The sequence below is a fragment of the Amblyraja radiata genome, chromosome 10 (assembly GCF_010909765.2).
Source record: "Amblyraja radiata isolate CabotCenter1 chromosome 10, sAmbRad1.1.pri, whole genome shotgun sequence".
Taxonomy (NCBI): domain Eukaryota; kingdom Metazoa; phylum Chordata; class Chondrichthyes; order Rajiformes; family Rajidae; genus Amblyraja; species Amblyraja radiata.
The window spans coordinates 30,412,232-30,430,928 of NC_045965.1; the positions used below are offsets into that span (position 1 = coordinate 30,412,232).

Sequence of the window (18,697 nt, forward strand, 5' to 3'; positions counted from 1 at the left end):
GTAAATATTTGTGGCATTTCACCATGCTAGTCTTCCATTTCACAGCACCATTGGTGTTTCAAGATATCTCCCGCAATTTTGTTTTAGAACAAAACTAAAACTGACATATTATGGCACGAAGTGCTGAAGGATATCACCAAAGATTCCATTAGGTGATCTCCAACTGGGATGTTAGGTAATTAAGTTAGAAAATACTTGGCTATTGGGAGTAACCTAAACTTAGCAACTCAGCAGAATGACCCATTTCAAGACATGGGTCTTAAAGACTATAATAAACTGCTTGTAGAACAAGAAAGGTCCAGACCCAAACTTCACCTATCCATGTTCTCCAGGGATGCTGCCTGACCCGTTGAGCTACTCCAGCATTTTGTGTCTCTTTTATAATAAATTGCATTATGGGCAATCAGCAGAAAACCTCTCAAAAACTAACATTTAGTATTATATTGAAAATAACCACTTAAGTATCACACGCAAGTGAAAAAGGGGGGTTGAATGTATAAGTGAGAGTTTATCATCGAGGAAAGCTGAATTATTAAACAAAATAAATCCCTAAAGCAATGCTGCAATAAATAGATCAGCAAATATATTTGACATTCTAATTGGGTAGCTTTGTTATTTTTCAAGATGCATAAATGAATTGAAATCTTGGCCATTATTTTGTAGATGCTGACAAAAGTTCAAATGGTGCTGTAAAAATTGTTTTCAGTTGTAATTACAGAAGATCATAAGATGGCACATAATGAGGCTCTTCTGGTGTTAATGCTGTCAAAATCGACTTTTAAGAAATTAGATGGTAGACTTAAAACTAGGTTAAAAGTTTTTGAAGGTTACTACAAACAGAATTAATATCAGAAATATCAAGGTCTAACTCCTGAAATTCAAAATAACCAAAGACTGGGAGCTCTTTGTTAAAATAAGCAGTCATTCTACATTGTGGACAAGCAAAGTTATACGTGAGCAACTTAATGGATGGTGCAGTCATCTCAGTAAGATGAATTATCTGCACATCAACAAATCACATGCGATATTATATAATCATTTTGGCAAGTACTTTTAAAAATTGGTATTTTGCTTTTACATTGAACTAAAGTAATGTCATGGTTAATACTGCATACTCAAAATTCTTTGGATATTAGAAATGTAAATAATGCTGCCAATTTCCAAATTCAGATACAGATGATGCAGAGTGACCACAAGAAGAATGCAACCAATGAACAAAGATCCTAGTTCATCAAATTAATATGCAAATGTACTAAAGTGATGCAGTCAACTGGGAATGCCCAGGGTAAGGGAATCAAGAACCAGAGGACATAGGTTTAAGATGAGAGGGGCTAAATTTAATAGGAACCCAAGGGGTAACTTTTTCATTCAGAGCGCAGTAGGTATATGAAACGAGCTGCCAGAAGAGGTAGTTGAGGCAGATTCATAACAGCATTTAAAAGATATTTGCCGGGTTAGATAGGAAAGGGTTAGAGGGATATGGGCCAAACGCGGGCAGGTGGGACTAGTCTAGATGGGGCATCTTGGTCGGCATGGGCAATTGGACCAAAGGGCCTGTTTACATGTTGTATTACGATCTATGACTAAAATGCAAAAGGTAAGATTGACTGGTTTGCAAATATTTTTCCTTACATAAATTAGTCCAGTTAAAGGATTAATCTTATCTCAAACTGGACATTTGTAATCTTACTACATTACTGCATGGTTTTACAATTTTCAATTATTAAAATGGACAACTTACTTGCTGTACTAGTCAAACAAGATCACAACACATTCTTTGTTTTGTTATTGTCTTTGACAAAAATGTTCCATACATACTACACCTACATTTCAGACATTGAATATAGAAACAAACAACATGTATACTCTGCTTGGAATGGACCAAACCACTGCTGCTTTTATGATATTTAGTTTGTGGAAATCTTAATCAGTGGTTTATCTGATGGATCTGAACAATTAAGGTGATATTGTCCTATCTATGGAAAATTGAGAGATCATAAAACCATGAGTTTAAGGCAGTGTTTACGGGAGGAGGATTTGTGTAGGAAGTTTCAAAGAGTCAGGCTGAGGCAAGAGAATAATCTGCAATCTATGGCAAGGTGAAGAACAAGGCAGACAGAGGCATACAAATCAGAGGTGATGGGAAGATATAGCACTTTAGACAAAATTTGGCATAATAATGAACTGGAAAAGATCCATTTCAAAATTAATAATTACAATGTTGGTCTCAGTTAAGTATACACAAATACATCTGTAAGTTTAAAAACTGCATACTTTTGCATGAATATAGGAAACAGTAAATATAAAGACATATAATTTGTTATTTATCTTCATTATTCAATCTTCATTACTCTATTGAGATAGAATTTTTTTAAACATACCCTTTTGGTTTGAATTCACAAGATGTTCCCTATTCTATTTTCTGAAATGGGCAAAAAGAGTGAACAATTTAACATGGAAAATATTTAAATTGCATTTTCGTGAATACCAGAGGGCATAAAGATAGCATCATTAACATGTTCTATTATTGGTCAGTTTTAAAAAAGGTCGAACGCACAAGTTGTGACTATAATATAATGCAAGGCTTCTTGTCTTTGAAAGGGTTTTCAGAGGTTGGGATGCCCATGAGCAGAGGGTCGTTTTTGGCGTGTTCTTCACAGTAGCGCACAAGATCTGCTGAAGCCTTTGAGACCTGTAACAAAATAAAATCTGAGAAGTGCAAGACTTTTCACATTTCAATCTGCTAGAATTATTCCTTTAAAGAACAACATTGATTCTGTGTAGACTGTGCTTGGAATGGACCAATCCACTCTGCGGTTATAATGATATTTAGGATGATAACAATCTTAATCTTAATTTAAAGGAGTAGCCATGGGCACTCATAGGGACTGCCGCTATGCCTGTCTTTTGTTGGTTACATCAAAGTCTTTGTTCCAAATGTACACTGGCACCATACCCCAATTGTTTCTTCACTACATCGACAACTGCATCAGGGCTGACTACTGTAGCTGTGCAGAACTTGGTGCTTTCATTAACTTTATCATTGACTTCCACCCTGCCCGCAAATTCACTTGGACTATTTCTGACACCTCTCTTCCCTGTCGATCTGTCTCATCATCACAAGGGACAGACTACCAACTGATGTTCATTACAAATCTATCAACTCCCTCCGTTATTTGGACTGCACTTCCTCCGACCCTGCCTCGTCCAAAGACACCATCCTCCACTCTCAATTTACCATCTCTGCCGCATCTGTTCCCAAGATGAGGCTTTTCAGTTTAGGACATCTGAGGTGTCCTCTTTCTTTAGTAAACCTGGTTTCCCTCCTACAGTTGTAGATGGATCGCTCACCTACATCTCCCCCGCAGACGGAACAAGGATAGAGTTTGCGTGGTCTTTACCCTCAGCCCACCAGCCAGCACATCCAACACACCATTCTCCGACATTTATGCCACCTTCAACAAGATCCCACTACAGACATCTTCGCAACCTGCACCCATTTCAGCCGTCCGCAGTCACCGCTCCCTCCACAACTCCAGGGTTCACTCATCCATTCACAACCATTCCCCTGGTACTTTCCCCAGCAACCGCTGGAGATGTAAACCTGTTCCTATAACTCCTCCCGCACATCCATCCAGGGACAACAGCTGTCCTTCCAGGTGAGGCAGAGGTTCATATGCACCTAAAACCTCATCTACTGTAGTCAGTGCCCCGTAGTGTACATTAGTCGACCATTTCGCTGAACACCTCCACTCAGTCTGCCAAAGCCTGCTGGATCTTCTAGTTACTAACTAATTTAACCCTCCCGTTCCCATACTGACCTTTATGTACCAGGCCTCCTCCATTGGCAGAGTGAGGCCACATGCAAAATAAAGGAACAGCACATCACATCACACTTGGGAGGCCTACAATCTAATGAGCATTGTATTCTCCAATTGTAGGTAACTAGCCCACCCTGCCCCTTCCACCCCCCCCCCCCCCCCTCTTCCATGTGCCTCACCTAGATGATGTGCACCCATTTCTCCCTATCCCTTTCTGGCTTCCCATTTTGTGCCTATTCCATCCTTAACCCTTATTGTCTTTTCATCTCTGGCCATTGTCCAACTAAAGGTCCCCTTGCCTGTATCAACTTATCACTTGCCATACTTTGTCCCACCCACACCTAATTTCCATCCCCTTCCCACCACCCACTACAATAAGTCCGAAGAAGGGCTCCGACCAGAAACATTGCCTATCCATATTCTTTTGAAATGCTGCCTGACCCGCTAAGTGACAACAACACTTTGTGTCTTATTTTCTGCAGTCCCTTGCGTCTATAATTATTCCTGGTTGGCTGAAAAAAACCTTAAAATGAAAAATAATATTTTAAGTACATTTTAAAAAAGTGCAGGAAGCAGATGTTTATGCTAAGGATAAGACACAAAATACCGGAATCTGAAGAAAGGTTCCAACCTGAAACACCATCTATCTAATCCTTTTCTCCAGAGATGCTGCCTGATCCTTTAAAACAACAGTTATCATTGATGGCCAATTAAGCATGTAATGTTGGAAATGAAAAACAGGTTAGTCTGCATCTGAAATTTATTTTTGGCAAAATGCATAGTCCTCAGAGGTTCCCATGCAATTATTTTTTCTAAATTGTATCTTTTGGAAGCTTATTACCAGAATGCCGCCTGGATTGCAGGATTTCAGCTACAGGGAGAGGTTGGATAGACTTGGATTGTTTTAGACTTTGGGCTTTAGAGATATAGCGTGGAAACAGTCCGTGCCAATCAGCGATCAGCCCGTATATTAGCACTATCCTATGCACGACGGACAATTTACAATTATACCAAAGCCAATTAACCTACACATCTTTGGAGTGTGGCAGGAAACTGGAGCACCCAGAGAAATCCCATGTTTGGCCAGGAATGGGAGTGGAGGCAGATACGATAGTGGCATTTAGGAGGCTTTTAGGTAGGCACATGGAAGTGCAGGGAATGGAGGGATATGGATAACGTAGAGGCAGATGAGATCAATTCATCTAGGTGTCATGTTCAGCACAAATATTGTGGGCTGAATGGCTTGTTCCTCTGCTGTACTGTTCTCTGTTCTATTCCTTGCAGATTGTGTTATGTAATATTTTGACCAATTATGAACATGGAATATGATCTAGAGTTACACGACATGAACTTTCAATTCAATATTTTTTTAAATTTTCCTTAAAAATGAGTCATTTTAGAAGAGCGATAATGTAAAAGTATGTGGCAATGTTTCCGAAGGAGCCCCAGAATAAAAGGAATATCATGTCAAATGAAAGACTACCCAAGGAGAGAATTTGTGAAATGGAGATATGTCTGTCAGAAAAGCTGCAAAGCAATAAAAGATCTTAATAGAAGAGTTTTTTGGGGGTTTTTAAAGGTCCATTTAGCATATTTAATCTCACTTTAACACAATTTTAGCAGGAAACTCACAAGGACAAGATTGACACTGAATTGTGAGGCCAATGTCAGAAAGGGCAAGGGAACTCATGCCGTGATCTTTCATTGGCCTGATGACAGGAATTGTAATTTCTTCACTTATAAATCACCATGTCATTATTATGCTAAATTTACCACAAAATAGATGTAAATTTCAGACCTGTAACTCTAATTATTGCCTCCACAACACCGAGTACACTACTTGTCTGGCACCACTGTTATTATTATTTGCAAGTTGTTAATTGCTGTAGCCACAGAACACCAATTCCTCTAACTCATAAAATAACAGATTCCTTTTAGAGGTGAACTCTGGCTGATTTTTATTATTACTTTCAACAGCAAATATACAGATGGAGAAAAAGATGCATGTCTTAACAATGCCACAGCACAGCCTTTAAATCAAATAGAATTCTGGAATCCAAATGTTTTTTATTCCCAGATACTGTTATTAGCTATTCATTGATGCAGCTGATTGTTTCATTGCCTCCTTCCCGAGGGGACAAAGCAGTGAGAGCTGGGTTTAACTGAGATGCTATATAAGGCAGATCAATTTTCTGATGTTCATTGTCCAAATTCACTTAAAAGTGGACATTTAGATCAATGGGACAATGGTGGCATAACTGGGGATGGAAAGGTCAATGTTTGCATAAAATGATGAATAAATATACTGTATCTAAAACAAAAGAGCCGCTATTTTAGCAAATTACACTGTGCATTAGTTTGCCAAGCAAGGCATAATAAAATTATTAGCTCAATGGCCCAGATCCTTAACATTTTTGTGAAACCTGCAATCTAATAGAATATGCAGTTCAAATGTGAACAATGTTCTTGGGAGGCGTGTTCAAACATCTAACTTGCTCTTCAATTGGAATGCCGCAATTTATTACATCCGTTTCATTTGTTTCAAAATAACCAAACTTAAAAGACGCGAATTTGCATTTACAGCAATTACAAGTTTGGTCTGAAAGTTCTAATTACTTACCTTTATCCTTTCAATATTGGACTCTTTTTTAAGCTGCTGAACTGTCCTCGTTGCTTGTGCTATGTTGTTTGTGCTAGCCATTTTTTATGGTATTTTCAAAGCCAATATCTGCAACAAAAAGAGATACAGTGGTATATAAAGTGAGAAAGTAAAATCATAACGAACTATTAGAAACACAAATTAAATCTTGCAAAAATAAACAAGCTGAAAATTAAACCAACATTATTCAGAATTTTTAATTTTGTGGTTGAAAGGCATACAGTGTTTATTTTCATAACACCTGTATCAAATTAAAAAGTGGTTGAATTCCAATGGATATAACAATATTGATAGAATATATTAAAAACGCTTAAATTGTCTTGCAGATTCAGTTTACTGGTCCACCATTGATTTTCTGGCACCCTTGGTTCCAGAGCCTTTCTGAATTAAACGTTTTGCTGGACCAACAGAGGCCACGATATCCGAGAGGAGTCCAACGGTATCAGAACGGTCCACATAGGCCCCCAGGGATCCAAGATAGCGGCCCACAAAGTTGAATATAGGAATGGATCCGCAGCTCAAGCTGGGCTGGCGTTCCAGAACCCCGGCTGCAGGGAGCAGATTCGACCTGGCGCAGAGGTTCCGAGCACCCGGAGAAAACTCATGCGGTTACAGGGAGAACATACAAACTCCCTACACACAATTCCTGTAGTGAGGATCACACCCGGGTCTCGGTGGCCATATGTATTCAGAACTGGCTTACTGATTGAGGTAGTAGTACAAGGACAATAATCAGGCTGGAGGTGGGTGACCAGTAGAGTTATGGGGGGTTTTGTCCTGGGACCAAAGAATATTCAAGAAGGCAAAATTAATATTTAACGTGTGCAACGAGTGAAAAAATATTCCAAGTCAGACATTTGTTTTCCTGTGTTGTGCAGTCAGTTAATCCTACCCAGAGCAAAACTGGATGATTAACTTTAGAATCCCAGATTGGTTTACTTAAATTTAATTTACTTTAGAGATACAGCATGGAAACAGGCCCTTCGGCCCACCGTCCACGCCAACTATCAATCCTACACTAATTCTGTTATCTCACTTACTCATCCACTCCCTACACACTCGAAACAATATGCAGAAGCCAATTAACCTGAACGCGCATGTCGTTGAGATGTGGGAGGAAACCAGAGCACCCGGGGGAAACCCACATGATCACAGAGAGAACGTGCAAACTCCACACACATAGCACCTGAGGTCTGGATCAAACCTGGATCTCTGGTGCTATGATGCGGCAGCTTTACCAACTGCACCACTGTGCCGTCTTTTCAGATTACTTACAGCACCCTCCATGATGTTTGGGACAAAGACCCATCATTTATTTATTTGCCTCTGTACTCCACAATTTGAGATTTGTAATAGAAAAAAATCACAGGTGGTTAAAGTGCACAGTCAGATTTTAATAAAGCCCATTTTTATACATTTTGGTTTGCTTAGTCTGCTCGACTCCTTCATGAAGCAAATGCCCCTGAATTCATAAGCAAGGATGCTGATGCTTAGACTTTGTTCTCCTTTGGAGTCTCTGTCAATTAAATTGTAATTCATAAAAATATTTTAATTTTTTGTTCCAAGGATCCAAGTATTATTTACAAATTGCCATCAGTAGCTGTGACTCACCTCTCTCTCTCTCTCTCTCTCTAGGCTGTGGGCCGAGGAGCTTTTTTGTGCAGTTTTGGTGACCCAACTCACCGAACTACATGAAATTTTCACATATTGCGTAAAAATATTATATAAATCATCCCTGAAACTCGTCAAGAACAAAACTTGCACATTTTCTATTAAATTAGAGAAAAAACTGAACATTTTCAGGTATTTTTAGTCCAATCAAAGCACATTTAACATTGAGTCGGACGCCGGTTGGCCAATAACGCGCTTTGTTTCAGGCTAGCTAGGCAGGGAGCACACATCATGGCTGTGAGTACTCTACTGATGCCTGTTTTACTGGAGATTCCGATGAAGGTTCTTTGTTGTTCTGCGCAATACATGTCGTGGAAACTTGCAGCAGGGTAATTAAATTTAGTGAGAAAAGCATTAAGAAGTCTGAAGAATGTGCAGCTAAGTGAATAGAAGTGGAACAAAGCCTTGAAAGCAAAGTCGCAGCTGAGGTGCTGCAACACAATGAGGACAGCCAAGTAGTGAAACCAGTGAAACAACTGGAACTGAAAGGTAAGATCTAAAGTCTTGAATTTATGAAAATTAATCTGTATGGACTTTAATTAATTTAATTGCACCCTTTTATAATGTGGAAAAATTAGATTTGGAGGCTGTTCATTCACTCAATCATTCACGAAGTTGAGGGCCTAACTATGTATCCATAACAAAGTAAATGAAGCATTTCCACTAATGCCAGCTTGTTGTAGTCTAATAAGTCTTTAACATCTAATCTCGGAGCTGCCTGCGATCACTTACCGAGTAAAAGTGCTCCGACCGCGGGGCCTAGGTACTTAACATAGTGAAGCTGCGGTCTCCGTTAAGAAGCGGCCGATTCGCGAATGCGGAGTCGCGGAGTGTGTTTGGATCATCTCCGCGGGGGGGGGGGGTGTGTGGAAAGGCTGTGCATAGTGCCGTCCATAGCGGCCGTTTCCAGGCCCCGACCACGGGAGAAAAACGGAGGAATATTGACTGCACTTTATAGGCTTCCATCGGAGTGAGAAATTGTCAGAAATGGCTGATGTTTATGTAGAAATGAATTGCTGTATGTGAACTTGAACTAATTTATCTATGGTAGTAACAGTGTTATTCTCATTAACATTAAGAAGAGGTTGAAATTTTATGAATTGAAGTCCATGCAGACGTAATGACTATGAGATGTTTTTTTTGTAGCCTCTGCCTGACCCTCCACTTGAACTTGAACTAACTTATCAAAAGACTTGGAATCTGATGAAGAATATTCAGATGAAGATCAGATGTAATGTAAACAAATAAATTGGGGAAATAAGTGATTATATAAAGTTTTATTTTAACGTCGATCATTTCACTGTTTATTTGGTCAAATTATTTAAACAATGAGTGAATTACTTATGATAATGGCGTGCTGGTGAATGACAGTGCGACAGTCCACCCACCCATCCACACACACATCCATCCGTACGCACACTTCAATGCAGGCACACACACATACATTCACACATACATCCATACTTACATCCACAGATACACATTTGACAGGTATATTCAGACACACACACACACAAACTACAGATACTCAAACAATGCAACACTTTTAGGGTTATTTTAGGTTAAAAGTAATAGCCCACATTTGCAAAGGAACCATTGGGGGAGGGGTCTCTAACATAAATATAGGCTCATTGTAGCTTAAAATGAATACTCATCGAGTAAACATCAAGAGCATTCGATTCTTGGTCAGGATGTGACATTTACATCAGAAATAAGGCAGGTCTCTTACAGGTCTGTCACCCAGCCTGGCACTGCCCCAGTCCCACTATAGCCGTTACCCCCACTCTCCCCACTATGGCAGTCAGTGGGGTTCAGTAAACGGGGGAACCCAGAGGATCTGCCCTGACCCTTTAATTAGGCAGGTTCATGAGCCCTTAAAACCTGGGACCTCTGCTGCAGTCTCATTAAATTTCCTATTAAAGCGACTGGAAGATGCCTTGCAGGACTGTCCCCCAGCCTGGAACTGCCCCAGTCCCACTATGGCTGTGACCCCCACTCAGCACACTGGCAGTCAGTGGGGTTCAGTAAAGGGAGGAACCCACAAGAACTGAGTGAGTGAATGAGAGAGAGTGAGTGTGAGACTGAGTGTGAGAGTGTGAGTGTGAGAGTGACAGTGACAGTGTGAGTGTGAGAGTGAATCAGGCATGTCAAGTGTTGGCCTTGAACAGCTCTTGGATTGTTTCAGCCCCCTGCTGTAGCTCAGCCCCCTGCTGTACTCACTCTATACTCATGACTGCATAGTCGGTCATAGTGCGAACTCCATCATCAAGTTCGCTGACGACACCACTGTTGTGGGACGTATCACTGTTGGGGATGTCAGAGTATAGAAGAGAGATCGAGCGACTGTCCATATGGTGCCAGCACAATAACCTGGCCCTCAACACCAGCAAAACCAAGGAACTGATTGTGGACTTTGTAAGGAGTATGATGGGAACCCACAGTCCCGTTTATATCAATGAGTTGGTTGAAAGGGTCAAGAGCTTCAAATTCCTGGGCGTGCACATCTCTGAAGATCTTTCCTGGTCCGAGAACACTGATGCAATTATTAAGAAAGCACATCAGCGCCTCTACTTCCTGAGAAGATTACGGAGAGTCAGTTTGTCAAGGAGAACTCTAACTTCTACAGGTGCACAGTAGAGAGCATGCTGACCGGTTGCATCGTGGCTTGGTTTGGCAACTTGAGCGCCTTGGAGAGGAAAAGGCTACAAAAAGTAGTGAACACTGCCCAGTCCATCATCGGCTCTGACCTCCCTTCCATCGAGGGGATCTATCGCAGTCGCTGACTCAAAAAGGCTGGCAGTATCATCAAGGACCCACACCATCCTGGCCACACACTCATCTCCCTGCTACCTTCTGGTAGAAGACTGCAATGACCAGGTTCAGGAATAGCTACTTCCCCACAGCCATCAGGCTATTAAACTTGGCTCGGACGAAACTCTGAACATTAATAGCCCATTATCTGGTATTTGCACTTTATCAGTTTATTTATTCATGTGTGTATATACGTATATAATGGTATATGGACATACTGATTTGTTTTGTAGTCAATGCCCACTATGTTCTGTTGTGCTAAAGCAAAGCAAGAATTTCATTGTCCTATCAGGGACACGTGACAATAAACTCTCTTGAATCTTGAATCATTTTCAGCTCATCCGTGAAAGAAAACTAACAAGTTTTCGGGTGCCTGGTGTGGAACTTAATACAAACAAAAGTTAGCAAAGAAAAGAAAATGGGTGGGGCAGGAGGGAGTGTATCATCTCTGGGCAGATTCTTCTTTTTAAACCAGTTCAAAATTAATACATAATCAGCTGAGCAAATATTCAAAGGTACAGCTGATGAACATGTACTTCTGCAACGCAAACAAAAGCACGACTGCCAAAAAGGACTATAATTTGCATATGAGAGATAACAAAGATGTAATTAAATTTTGCCAAATATAATTTCTGAGCGAGATTATATCATAAAATATGATCAAAAGTAACAACTAGGGTTAATGTCATAAAAGGCTGTAAACATGCATATCCACAGATGTTATTATATATTACTCTATTCATTTTTCTATTCTTGGCAATATCGGAAACAACAAATTTGGTTCAATAATGGTCACGATTTTCTATATGTTCACTATATACATTGATTAACTTTTAACAACAGAAAAGCCTTCAGGCTGCTGAACAATTGTGCAATTGATTAGAGATAATATATGAAAACATAGCCTGTTTTCATGTGGTTTGCTTATCTGGTACAATTCATCAACTATAAATATGGTTAGATATTTGGAGCTCATTTTTTTCCCCCTTGACCAAAAACCCCTTCAACATGGTGCTGCATCCGAGGTTGCTAAACAAGATAAGAGCCAATGGTATTAGAGGTATTAGCATGGATAGAAGATTGGCTGACTGGCAGACAGCAAAAAAATGGGAATTAGAAGCATCTTCTGTTTAGCTGTCAGCGATGTTCCACAGGGATCGGTGCTGGGTCCACTACTTTTCATGTTATGTGTTAGTGATCTGGATGATGAAATTGATGGCTTTGCGGATGACATCAAGATGGGCAGGAAGCGTTGAGGAAGCAGGGAGTCCGCAGAAGGACTTGGACAGGTTGGGAAAATGGGCAAATGAATGGCAAATGGAATACAACATGGCAAAGTGTGCAGTCATGCACCAGTAGAACGGATAAAGGCATAGACTATTTTCTAAATGTGGACAGGATTCAGAAAGCAGAGGTGCAAAGGAATTTGGGAGTGCCGGTACAGGAGTCAAAAAAAGTTAATTTGTAGGTTAAGTCGGCTGTAAGGGGACTTCCGGTGGCGCCATGGAGCAGTAAGAGGCGCTCCTTTTAGCTCCGCTCCGAAAAACGCGTTAAAATACCTGGAAAGAAAAACAGACCGAATGGAAAATACTTACCGGCAGATGCCCGACATCGCGTAAGTGACTTCATCAGAAATCGACGTATACCGACTGGATACCGGTATTTTAAATGAATAAACGGATTCTGCCGACTCCACCTCAGACTAGCCAAAGAACCCGACTGCAGGTTCTGCAAGAGCAAGAGAAAGAAACTTCTGAAGAATCGGAGGGAGAATCTGAGGAAGAAGGACATTTCTACCATGGAAGAGCAAATACAAGAACAAGAACAAACTTTAAGACGGGCTATGGCAAAAGACTTTGGAGAAATTGAAGGACTGAAAAGCTTGGAAAGCTAGAAACAAAATTTGATGTCGGGAATAAAGACATTTGCGGAAAATTGACATTCTACAAGTTCGCCTCGAAGAGGTAAACACAGTTTTGAAAGAAGAAATTAAACGGGTCGAAGAAGATATTAGCAAAAGGTTGAAGCCCATTCTCCTCACCTAAAAAACCCCCCAAAAAACGACGCCATCAGAGAACTCTAAGCTACACTATGGACATCTCTGACACAACACAAAGACTGAAGAAAGATCTAGACCGTGTTTCAGGGCCACATCCAGAATGACCCACAAATGCCTAGATCTTGAAGCTCGGTCCAGACGTCAAAACTTAAGAATTGTTGGAGTGAAGGAAGGGAAGGAAAGTGGAAAAGATTCTCGGGTCCTCACTGCCAACTTACTTCAACAGGTATTTAATCTGCCAGAGAGACCTAAAATTGATCAGGCACATCGAGTCCAGAGAGCCCGATCAGGTGCTGGAGCCCCACCAAGGCAAATTATTCTTAAACTACACGACCTATCATTTCTTGAAGATATCATGAAGAAAGTGAAAAGCGCAGGAACCCTGATGTTTGAAGGAGAAAATATAAGAATCTTTAGAGACTATCTAGCAGAGGTTGTCAAGAAGCGAGCACTTTTCACCAAGACACGTGTTATTCTGAGACATCCCAGACTTAAGATATGGAATAATGTATCCTGCCAAATTATGGGTCACATACGGAGGATCGGAGCGTTTCTTTATCGACCCAGAAGATGCATTTAAATACACGCAAGATTTTAAAAAGGACTTAAAGGGATAAGTAGATAAGAGATAATTGGCATAGCTCTGTATGATTAGCAGGGCTATGGCCTACCGAACTTTCACTGAACCTGTTTGTTAAATCGTGTGTTTAACTTACACCTTTTATATGTATCTATAAGGGGTAGACTGATATAATCGTTTTTTTGATATAAAAAAATATATAAAAACCAGCAAAAAAGATGGCTGACAGGTTCACAGGCGGTTAAAGTCTACAATACAATACGGTTTATATCATTTGAACCTCACATAGAATAGAATAGAATATGTTTATTGTCATTGCACAAAACTGAGCAACGAAATTCCATTTGCTTCTCCTCCGTTAAAAAAAATACAACACAACAACCAATACACATATGTACAGTTAATAGTAAAATAATATACATTTAAAAAAAAAAAAAAAAAAGTTCATGAAGTTCAAACGATATTTGGTTTCTGCAGCCATACAAGAAAAAAACCAAGACACACACCAACACAATTTACACAAACATCCATCACAGTGAATCTCCTCCTCACTGTGATGGAAGGCAAAGTCTTGTCTCTCCCCTGCTCTCCATTCCTCTCCCGAAGTCAAAGTCAAAGCCCCCGGCGGGCGCTAGCAAGTCCCACGGCCACTTAAAGCCATGCCGGGCGATGTAAGGCCCTGCTCCGGGTCCCGGTGTTGGAGCCCCCGGCGGGCGCTAACAAGTCCGCGGCCATTTATAGCCGCGCCGGGCGATGTAAGGCCCCGCCCGCTCCAGGTCACTCTCAACCCCGCAATTCGAGCGGGAGAAGATGCCGGTGCCCCGCAAAGCGGTCTCCCACCGAGGACCCGCGAGCTCCCGGTGTCACCATCCACCGGAGTCGGGTTGCAGCAGCCAGCCACCGCAGCTCTCCACGCTCCGTAGCTGGCCAGCTCCACGATGGTAGGTCCGCAGCTCCGCAGGCTCTGTGACTTGAGCTGTCGTTCCGGTTGGAGGCCGCTCCACGGTGTTAGGCCCCAACGGCAACGGAGACCCGACAGGGAAAAGGTCGGGTCCCCGTACAGGGAAGAGATCTAAAAGTTTCCCCCACCCACCCCCCCGCGTACACAGTCAAAAACCCACCACAAACTTTACACTCTACAGGACAATAAAATAAAAAAAAGACAGACGGACTGCAGAGGCCGCTGCGACGTCGGTCGCACCGCCAACCTTAGACATACTTATCAGAGATAGATTGGAATGTAAGCGGGGAGACTGTTCAAGGTCCTCGTGTTTAGGAGGAGAGCGTTCAAGATCTTTGAACTATTCAGCATTGAAAACTATTTAAACGTATGGTAACGATATAATACACTAACAAATTATATAATTAAAGCTATTATTATCACATAAAATACTAACAAACGTACTAAACGGGAGAGGGGGAGAGATCTATGTAAACCCAAAGAAATTGGTGGACTGGCTCTCCCCAATTTTATTTTAATACTATTATTGGGCAACGAATATTAAAAACGTAATCTATTGGATGGACAACCCATGCCAACAGGTAAAATGGTTAATAATGGAGAGAGAGGATTGCTCGCCTTTTAATATAGGCGCGATATAGGCGCGATTCTTCGCTCTCCAATAAATTTGAAGAAAACACTATGAGAAAAATCCGATTATCCACAGTACCCTACGAATCTGGACACAAGTCCCTTAAACTGAGAAATATATCTCTTCTCTCACCAATTGCCAACAACCCTTCGTTCAAGCCGTCTATTTTAGACAAACCTTTCACACATTGGAAAAGATTAGGAATTTAAAAACTCCGAGATCTTTATGAGATGGGAACTCTTCTCTCATTTCAAGAATTACAGTCGAAATATCATCTGAAAGGTAGTCAATATTTTAGATATCTTCAAATATGAGACTATCTGAAATCATATAACCAAGACTATCAATCTATGTTGCCAGACACACTAGACGAATGTATGAATAGAAACTCGGATTCAAACAAGTTAATATCATATCTGTATAACACCCTTTTAAATATAGAAACCCCATCGTCAGAAGTAATTAGAAGAGCTTGGGAAGATGAGCTTGGCCTAAATATTTTTTTAAGACAGATGGGAGGAAAACCGTCTATATATATACACACACAACTGTTCGCTTAATGTTAGACATTCGTTAATTCAATTTAAAATACTGCAGACTCTATTATTCAAAGTCTAAACTGAATAAGATCTTTCCAAATGTATCTCCTATTTACGATAAATGTCTTCTTCAGGAAGCAACTATAACCCATTCCTTTGCCTCTTGTATAAAGTTACATAATTTCTGGAGAGGAATTTTTGAAATTTTTTCAAAAACACTAAAAATAAAATTGGATCCCAACACGGAACTGATCACTCTAGGTACTTCAGAAGCCTGTTCTGAGCTATCACTATTTCAAAGACGTTTCCTTAATTATGGCCTGATAACGGCAAAAAAACCTATATCAGTCCCTACTCAAGATGTGGATTATAAATATGTCCAAGACACTACATCTTGAAAATATTGGACTTGTCTTGGCAGAAAAACCAGATCATTTTTCCAAAACATGGACACCATTCATTGATTTATTACAAGGATATTATGGCGCAACACAACTTTGGATTTAAATCTAATTACGGGTTTGGTGAGGTGGGGAGGGATGAGAGGCAGGTATATCACCACTTTCTCTCTTTTTCTTTTTGTCCTTTTATTTTTTTTCTACTCCTCTCTTCTTTCATTCCTTCACTCTTTGGCTACACTACTTTGTCTAGGGGTTCTATCTTTGCACATCTCACTTTTTCTCCTTTCTTTTCTTCTAATTGAAAGCTAAAAAGTTAAATTTGAAACTGTACAATAACTGTATAATTTTATATGCCGTTGGTTCGATTTTTCTACATTTGCTTCTAATAAATAAAAATTAAAAACATTTAAAATAAAAAAAGTCGGTTGCAAGAAACGCAAATACAATGCAAGCAATCATTTTGAGACGACTATAATTTAATAACAAGGATGTAATGCTGAGGCTCTAGAAGGAGCTGGCCAGACCACATTTGGAATATTGCGGGCATCTTAGGACCCCATATCCGGGGACGGAAGTGCTGGCTTTGGAGAGGACCCAGAGGAGGTTTATGAGAATGACCTGCAGAGGGAGGAGCGTTTGATGGGTCAAGGTCTGTACTTGCTGGAGTTTAAAAGGATGTTGGGGAATCTCATTGAAAGGAAGGAGAGGTAGAAATTGAGAACTTTGCACATATATTCACCAAGGAGAAGGACATAAAGGATAGTGAGGTCAATGTGAGTATACTAATATGTAAAGCAGTTTGAGATAAAGTATGTAATGGCGTTGGGTCTCAAACATTAAGGTGGATAAATCCACAAAGCCTGATGGGATCTATCCCTGACCAATGAGAAAGGCAAGAGGGGAGATTGCAGGGGTATTGACAAAGATCTGTACATCCTCTCTAGCCACAGGCAAGGTCCCGGAAGACTGGCCAGCAGCCAGTTGTTTCTTGTTAAGAGGGGAAGAAGAAATAATCCAGGAAATCATAGTCAGTCGTAGGGAAGTTATTGGAGAAGATACTTCAGGATAGGATTTACTCTCATTTGGAAGACAATAGGCTAAATAGGGATAATCAGCATGTGTTTGTCAATTTAGGGGTATAGATATGTGTACCAAAATGAGAAAATCATTTTTTACACAGAGAGTGGTGAATCTGTGGAATTCTCTGCCACAGAAGGTAGTTGAGGCCAGTTCATTGGCTATATTTAAGAGGGAGTTAGATGTGGCCCTTGTGGCTAAAGGGATCAGGGGGTATGGAGAGAAGGCAGGGATGAGATACTGAGTTGGATGATCAGCCATGATCATATCGAATGGCGGTGCAGGCTCGAAGGGCCGAATGGCCTACTCCTGCACCTATTTTCTATGTTTCTATGTAAGATTATGAGAGGACAAGATACGGTTAATGCATAGCCTTTTACCCAAAATAGGGGAATCAAGAACCAGAGGTTATAGGTTTAAAGTGAGGGGGGGGGGGGGGGGGGGGGGGGGGGGGAAAGATTTACATGGAACCTACTCTGAGTAAAAGACTCTATTCCCCTCATGATTTATAAAACCTCAATCATATCACTCCTCACCCTCCTGCGCTTCACTGAATAAAGTCCGAGCCTGCCCCAACCTCTCCCTGTAGCACAGGCTGTCGAGTTCTGGTAACATCATCATGTATCTTCTTTGCGCTCCTTCCAACTTAATAACATCCACTCTCTGGCAGGGTAACAAAAACCTGAACGCAATACTCTAAATCAGTGGTTCTTAACCTGGTGGGTCGTGACCCCCATGGGAGTCATTTGGGGTTTTTCCGGGGGTCATACATAACATCAATTTGTTGAGCCCATTTGTAGGAACCTAACAAAGGTACATACCACACACAGTATTTTGTTCACATATGTGATTACGTATAGGCACACAAACTGTGTGTGTTGTGTACTATGTCTGCCACGCATAGTGAAGCCTTTCTCAAGTTCGGCTTCACAAGCATTGTTCAAAAATCCGTGGTCAAGCCGCAATGTGCTATCTGTGCCAATGTTTTGAGCCACGAGAGCATGAAGCCCAGCAAACTGAAGATCCATTTGGAGTTTTGTCACAGCGACCTGGCGGGGAAGGACGTGGACTATTTCAAACGAAAAGAAGCCGCACTCAAACGTTCCCGCATCGATTCGACGGGTCACTGCATCGTCAAAATGAAACAGCGCTGGAGGCTTCATACCGGATTGCTTATCGAATCACACAGACTAAGAAACCTCACACCATCGGTGAAAAGCTTATCAAGCCATGCCTTCTCGAAGCAGCGATGTTGGTGCTGGGGGAACAGCAGTCAAACAAGTTCAGGCAGATTTCCCTTTCGAATGACAGTCAAAAGTCGAATCTCAGATACGAGTAATGATATTCGCTGCAAGTAGTGAGCGTGGTGAAGAGCAGTCCAGTGTATTCACTGCAACTGGACGAGTCAACAGATGTTGCTTCATGTTCCCAACTGCAAGTCTACATTAGTTACCTCGACGGAGAAGCCATGAAGGAGGAGTACCTTT

The 18,697-nt window shown here is 41.0% G+C and overlaps 1 protein-coding gene and 1 long non-coding RNA gene across 3 annotated transcripts in view; one reads left to right on the forward strand and one right to left on the reverse strand.

Annotated features, from left to right (window-relative positions):
* The first annotated feature begins 345 nt into the window (after positions 1-345).
* Positions 346-17,625, forward strand: LOC116977735. The gene is made up of 3 exons (XR_004413290.1): positions 346-1,265; positions 12,372-12,376; positions 17,583-17,625. It is a non-coding gene; the product is annotated as an uncharacterized LOC116977735 (long non-coding RNA).
* gng12 (G protein subunit gamma 12) overlaps positions 2,048-18,697 on the reverse strand; it is a 31,224-nt gene continuing 14,574 nt past the window's right edge. The window contains exons 2-3 of one of the 2 annotated variants that reach the window (XM_033028459.1): positions 6,442-6,549; positions 2,048-2,692 (exon numbers count right to left, since the gene is read on the reverse strand). In XM_033028459.1, coding sequence (XP_032884350.1) covers positions 2,567-2,692; positions 6,442-6,522 — 207 coding nt within the window. In that variant the 5' untranslated portion in view covers positions 6,523-6,549 and the 3' untranslated portion in view covers positions 2,048-2,566. Of the gene's footprint in view, positions 2,693-6,441; positions 6,552-18,697 lie in introns of both variants that reach the window. The other variant, XM_033028458.1, reaches the window with a different exon arrangement.